Below are 7442 nucleotides of genomic sequence, written 5' to 3' on the forward strand. Positions count from 1 at the left end.
CCTAAATTGTATCACTTCTACCATACCATGGTTTAATTGATTTAATTTCATTTTAAATTAAAACTATTCTAGTTTTAAACATACATCTTTAATGTTTATTTGCAGTGTGGCCCGTGAGTTTTATACCAATGTCAACAGCGGCCCTGCGGATCAAAAAAGTTTGGGCACCACTGTAATAATCTATTGGTGCTCAATGCATGCACAAAGGGATACCTTACCAGAGAATCTTATCATAAAGCTGAACTCTGGACAGCAAGTTTTTATCCTCTTTACATTTTATTCTTTAATTTAGGGAGCATTGTCCCTTAATGCAGCATTTTCCCTAAAACCTGCAATTTGTGTTATATCCCAGAATCAGTACAGCACCATGATCATTTATGTTAGGTGCAATTTTGATTGTAACAATATATGTATACAGATCAATTCACTTAATACAACTTCCTTGTAACCCATTGCCATCCCTAGTTTAATGTTGGTACCATGCAGTGCCATTCAGTTTTATTGGCACCTCATGTTTGCAGACATCTAGCAATGCATTATCATGGGTTGCAGCGCGATTTGCTTCCAAATTTAGTACAGGTAGTCCCCAGGTTACAGATAGGACTGTAGGTTTGTTCTTAAGTTGAATTTGTATGTAAGTCAGAACAGGTACATTTTTAATAAATGCAATTAGGACAGATGTTTGTCTCAACATAATATTAGGCAGTGTGGTGTATGCAAAAAGAAACAACTGCAGAGTTTGTCTTGGTCATTAAAGAGTCACAAGAGGTTGAAGAAGAGCTCAGTCCTTAAAATCACCCACAACCTCAGCTAGGTTTAACAACTGAGGTTGCAAGTCATATAAACCACCCCCTCCCCCCATCAAGCCTTTATCTTGCACATGAGGGAGCAGGGAAGCCCTGTTCGTATCCAGGAGTCATCCGTATGTCGGATGTCCTTAACTCTTTACGTACGGATACGGTACGGATTACCTGTACATGCATTTAATGCAACATACAAGCACCAAACATAATGCTTGTTAACATGTCTGCACTAATGAAGCACAGTGGTGTCAGAGGGGTCCACAAACATTTAGATAAATATGGTGGTCAAAAGTAAATGATGTGATCGTAAGCTAAGTTAAAACACAGATTGTTGGATAAGTACTATCGCAGCCTGTAATTGGTTAGTGAATATGCAGTAAGACACTGATGAGGTTAACCAATGTCAATTTCCAATGTACTGTGTTAATTCTACGATAAAAGACCTGACTGTTTGCAATTTTTTTTAATAAAATACATTTTATAGGGATCATTACATCACACCAAAAGTAAGGGGGGGGGGGGTGGCAACTGTGGAGAAAAGAAGGAATAAGGGATATGGTTCTAAAAGAGGGACAGTCCCACCAGAAATTAGTGAATCAACACTGCAACTAACCCAAAAAGCATTCAAGGTTAGGAGCTATACTTGCAGGATATTTGAAGGGATAAAACATGATAGAATTTGCAAGTATGGCAGATATATTCCTAAAATGTGTTTCCCAATGTACACTAAGTTTTAAAGCTGTATAAATATATATGTATATATATTTGAATAAGTTATGTAATGCATGACAAAGGATTCTCTTGGCAATATGAAATAAGAATAGGAATAGAAGAAACATCACAGCAAAAAAAGCCCCCAGATTTATTAAAGCTCACCAAGGCTGGAGAGGATACATTTTCATCAGGGAATCTGGTTGATCCAGCTAACCTGGAATGGATTAGGTCCAGGATTCAAAACATTTGCTAGCAAATGGCAAATTTCTTTGAAGAAATCTATTCCAGGTTTGCTGGATCACCCAGCTTCACTTATGAAAGTGTATCTTCTGCTGCCCTGGCCTTTAATGAGCTTTATTAAATCAGGCCCAATGTTTCTCTTAATCATTAATGATGGATAATATTAAGCCATTGCTTTGACCCATCAAGTTGTGTGTGTTGGTTTCACTTTGATCTGTCCATTTCAGCAATACAGCAGGATTCTTCATGTGGTAGGTGGAATGAGCAGTACAAGAAGCCCAAAGTTCCACCTGTTGTCTGAATAAAAGACTATTCAAGGGGCTTAATTTACACAGCCTTTCATGCTAAAATAGCATTTGTGCTGCAACAAAAGTAGATGGTACTTTATAATAATGCTGTTTTGGAAATATAAAGTAAGGCATTTTTTTAAAACACCAATGCATACTTTTCCCTTAATGGTACAACAGCGATGCTGTTGCAGGAAACATGGCAGTTTTGATATTTTTTCATCTACAAAGCTTTATCACTTGAGAATTCCTGGTGCAATCATGGTGGAACAATTTCTTTGATAATATTTTACAATAATATTAAAATGTTTTATTTCGTATTATCCAAATTAAAATAAGGTTTTTCCCATTTTTATTTTTATTTTTTATTAATGAGTAACTACATGCACACAAAAGCACTTTGCATGTACAAATAGTAGTATGTATTAGTGTACTGTGTATGTATTGAAGAAATAGCCATAAATCATATAGTTATAAGTAGTCATAAGTACTGAACACTGCACTTGTAATCTGCATTTCTTCAATTCTTCCTGCACTGTCTTTCTGAAAAAAAAAAATTAATTGGTAATTTATCAATAGAATAGTTTTGTTGCCATGCTTTATGCATTAGGTCCTTCTTGAATGCTACTGTAATCTATTGGTGCAATCATAATGTTGCATACCTAAAAGCTAAATAGCAACACAATATGATCCAGATGCATTGCAATGTTCACAAAATAAAAATGTGCAAGATGATGTGGGAAATGTGAAGATGAGAATTTTTAACCTTATTTATGAATTGTATTCTAGAAAACAGATCGTTCAAAAAGATTTGAATTTCTCCTGAAGCAGACAGAGCTGTTTGCACATTTCATTCAGCCAGCTTCGCAGAAGTCACCAACCTCTCCTCTCAAAGTGAAATTAGGACGCCCCAGGATAAAGAAGGATGAGAAACAGACATTACTGTCTGCTGGCGAGTATGTCAATTACTGTTACTCATTTATATTTAATGCGACAGCTGATATGTGAATACATCAGATATTTTATAAGCCATGTATCGGTCTAGCATTCTATGCAGTTCATAGCAATAGTGGATGTATAGAAATCCTTTCTGGTAAAATGGCTAATTGCAAGCTTTTTTATAACTAAATTTGTGAATGTATTTTTAGAAAAATGTAAAATGCAATAGTTTTTTGTATATATAACAGAGCTAGAAACTGGTAATGTTTTTTCTTTTTTATGTAGTAACCGACACCGACGGACAGAGCAAGAAGAAGATGAAGAATTGCTTTCAGAAAGTCGAAAAACATCAAACGTCTGTGTGCGGTTTGAAGAATCCCCTTCATGTGCGTAAAGTTGTTGTGATTTTTACTTGTTGACCTTGTAATTTATTTCCTGATTTGGGACTTGTTGATAAAAGCTTAGAGCAAAATACTGCATATTGTGATATTTGTACTAACTTGTAACGTAACCATTTAAATTATGCAAGTCCCATGCTGGCACTATATATATATATATATATATATATATATATATATATATATAGTCAACATGTGACTTGCATCATTGATTTATTTGAGATATATGAGTTTTGTATTAAAATATTTGTTCAAAACCAATTGTAAATATCACATAAACATATTTACAAAGCAGATTGTCATCACTAACATGCGTACCAGAACCCCAGAACCTAGGTTTAAGTTATCTCTAGTTGTTGTGTGGTGTTGTTGGAACTCAGAACATATTTAACTTGCCTCATGAACTACCAATTTTCATTCTTGGAGGAACATAGTCGGACTGCTTCATTTGTCCTGTATTGTTGCCCATTTGAGGTCATCTGCTTCGATTTTTCATACATTTTTCGTACTTTACACTTGCACTTGTACTGATTTTAATGATCAGAAAGAAGAACAGTGTGGGGTCCCCTCTGTTGTTGAAACTTAACCCGTTAATAGGCTTGTAACCATCATGGATAGGGAATAGGACAGCGAGTATATGCGCCCCATCTCCTATACATAAAAGTTCCCTAAAATCTGGCTTGCTGAAAAGGAATAGGACAAAAAACGTGTAGCTCTCTATTCTTTTGGCAAATACCAGATCCTCCCATCAATGGGAACAGGACCTCTTCCCCACAATATAACCTCTGTATTGTGGGAGTCTGAGGATGGGGAGCTTATTTGCAATCTTAGAGCCCCGTGTCTAATTAACATCCTGCAACAACTGATCCAACATGGATCCACTGAGACAGAGATCATATTATTGATAACATGCATCCAGCCATTCCAGAAAGAGGGCAGCCACTGGAATGCAATGACAGAGCTCCACTAATTTAGCCAGTGATCCTGTCAATGTACAATGGACAACCAATGCTGGATGCTGATTGGACATCACTGGTAAAAACTGCTAGTGTAAACCGCTCTTTGTTTTTTGTAACTCATTTGTTTTATTTGTGCTGTAGATATTAAAGGAGGAACATTGAGAGATTACCAAATCAGAGGCCTTAACTGGATGATCTCCCTGTATGAAAATGGCATTAATGGGATATTAGCTGATGAAATGGTAAATCATATATTATTTCTGGAACACAGAATAATATTAATGAGCAAAATATTTATCGAAGTATAGTAAACATTATTGAATGTATTTACATTATGTCAAATAATACAATAAAATGGTAACAAATAGGTGGTTAACAGATCAGGTGGTTTGTGTGTATTACATGGCCTAAATGTCTACTTGGGGTAGAGGTTACTTATATAGACTGTATTTGGTAGAAAAAATGGGTGACAAATCCCACTGTACTTAGATTCCTGTTTTCAGTACCTGCAAGTTTTAATCAAAAACTGTCCCTGTGATTGCTGGAGTGGGTATTTATGGCCTTTTTTACCCATTTTATTAAGTCAAAGCAATAAATAACTTTGCCCTCCCATCACAGCCTATCATGCTTAACCCCCCTAGCGTTCTAATTCTGTCCGTATTTCCACGCAAAAAGCGTTACATTTTTTTGCATGAAAAATTTATTTGACATTGTAGGCCTTTAATTCTTAGGCATAACTCACCAAAATATGTCCAATATTTAATAAATTTATTAAATTTAATAATAAACTTTAAATAAAAAAAGACTGTTAAAAAAAAAAATTGTTAAAAAAAATAAATAACAAAATAGTGAAACATGTAATATAACTGTACAGTAGCATGTTTAATATATATATTTATTATAAAAAATATATATATATATATATATATATATAATATATAAAGATTTCTTTGTATTGGACTCAATACAGCTATTTTGTATTGAATCCAATACAAATTTATTTGAATTTCTCGCTGCTCCTCCCGCCCACACCGACGCATGCACCGACGTCACCGGGAATCCCTGGAGATCGTCTCTGCAGTTGCCGGCTGAAGATCGAAACAGGAAGATGTGTCCCGAAGGCCTGCAGGGACCAGCAGGACCCCGGGGGATGACAACGGAACAAGGTAATTATTTTTTTTTAATGTTTTTAGTAACTCCGAGTGTGACTCGGCATTACCGCTTTTTGCATGGTAAATCTACCCCGGGTCACACTCGGGAATACCACTAGGGGAGGGTTAATAGATACTAGCATAAATATTTGTATGGAGAAAGGCTTTTGGGTGATTGAATCATGTGCTATGTCAAGTACAGTTTAGTAATATTAGGCATAACCTGTATAAACCCCATAGTTCTAAAGTCGGTTACATCTATGTAGTCTGGGTAGAGGATGGTAAATTACTTATAAGGAAATACTAAAGGTCAAATCTGCACCACTCCGTTTCCATTGTGCTGCTGGTGGAACAAAATGCATTCACTATCTACTTTTATTAGATATAATAGATCTACAGCACATCAGAAGACAATCCTATACAACAGTTTACAGAGATGAGGTGTGCACTTTCCCTGCTCACACCTATAACTTATCTTTGTGTTTTATCAATTGCATCACTTTTCAAAGTTGGGGTGTATATAACTGAAAAGATGTTACATTTTATGTTTTAACACATTAATCCTATTAACACATTTTGGGCCTGATTTATTAAGGCTCTCCAAGACTGGAGAGGATACACTTTTATCAGTGAACCTAGGTGATCTATAAAATTCGGAATGGATCTTATCCAGAATTGAAAACATTTGCTAACAAACAGCAAATGACTTAAGAAATCCATTACAGGTTTGATGGATCTCCCAGGTGATGAAAGTGTATCTTCTCACTTCGTTTTCATAAATAAAGGGCATTGTTTTAGTAATATAGGCTTGTTTTGCATACTAAGCTGAAAGCATTGCATTTTCCAGTATTAGGAATATACTTTAATTTTCAAACTGTTATTTTTTAGGGGTTAGGAAAAACCCTGCAGACAATCGCTTTGCTAGGGTACCTTAAACACTACCGGAACATTCCAGGTCCACATATGGTTTTGGTACCAAAATCTACTCTGCATAATTGGATGAATGAATTTAAACGCTGGGTCCCCTCTCTTCGTGCAGTTTGTTTAATTGGTGACAAAGATCAACGGGTAAGAAATCCTATGTAATGTTTCCAACAGTTTCACTCTTATAAATTTTACTGATATGAAAGAAAGTACATTAAACTTTTATTTTATTCAGTACATTGCTACAAAAAAACTTTGTTATACCAAGACCTTAAATAATATATGACAGTGGTATTCTGTGCTCGCAATATGTCAGCATGTTAAACTACTCCAGCGGCAAATATTATTCAAAAGCCATTTACTTTGTTAAATACTTCAAAACCCAGTAATCACTATATACAGTAGTTGGTGTAAATAATACATTTTCAATAGCAAGGAAAAGTAAAGCATTCAATATATTACCATCATGGATTATTTGTGACATGAAAAGTTTTTATTTAATGGCTTAAGTTTAGTTACTGTATGAACTGATGATGCTTTCTTGTCACTGTATATTATCCATTGTTTGTGGTATATGTATGTAAAATTAGTTTACTAAAACATCACAAGTGTCTTTACTCTTAATATCACAGACATATTTCTAGCTTCTGATGGTAAATGCAGGTGTTTTTTTCCCAGGAGATCTGGAGAATTTAAGCTGTTACCTTTTTCCTGTTTGTGTAATAACAATTCTCAAAGAATAGGGAAAGAAAAGTAGAGACAACAGATTGTGTTTACAAAGCTGCAAGCTTGACCACCTGAGCGTTAAACTGAGGTCTAGATTTCTGTACCAAAAGCGTTACAGGTTTTCATGAAATTTTTTTTTTTAAATTGTAGACCTGTAACTTACAGAAATATGTCCATAGTGTCCGTCACATACCTATAGACAAAACCACATAAATAATTTTTCTATTATTTTGTATTGGATTGGATACAGGACTTTGTATTCAATCCAATACAAAATGAGAACAAAATTCAAACTCTCATT

The 7442-nt window shown here is 35.0% G+C and overlaps 1 protein-coding gene across 2 annotated transcripts in view; it reads left to right on the forward strand.

Moving 5' to 3' along the window:
* The window catches only part of SMARCA1 (SNF2 related chromatin remodeling ATPase 1), a 79087-nt gene that overhangs the window by 15072 nt on the left and 56573 nt on the right, over positions 1 to 7442 (forward strand). For both annotated transcript variants that reach the window (XM_072430773.1, XM_072430772.1), the window contains exons 3-6: positions 2834 to 3000; positions 3269 to 3369; positions 4482 to 4582; positions 6380 to 6559. In XM_072430773.1, coding sequence (XP_072286874.1) covers positions 2834 to 3000; positions 3269 to 3369; positions 4482 to 4582; positions 6380 to 6559 — 549 coding nt within the window. The remainder of the gene's footprint in view (positions 1 to 2833; positions 3001 to 3268; positions 3370 to 4481; positions 4583 to 6379; positions 6560 to 7442) is intronic.

Source organism: Pyxicephalus adspersus, chromosome Z, assembly GCF_032062135.1.
Source record: "Pyxicephalus adspersus chromosome Z, UCB_Pads_2.0, whole genome shotgun sequence".
Classification (NCBI taxonomy): Eukaryota; Metazoa; Chordata; class Amphibia; order Anura; family Pyxicephalidae; genus Pyxicephalus; species Pyxicephalus adspersus.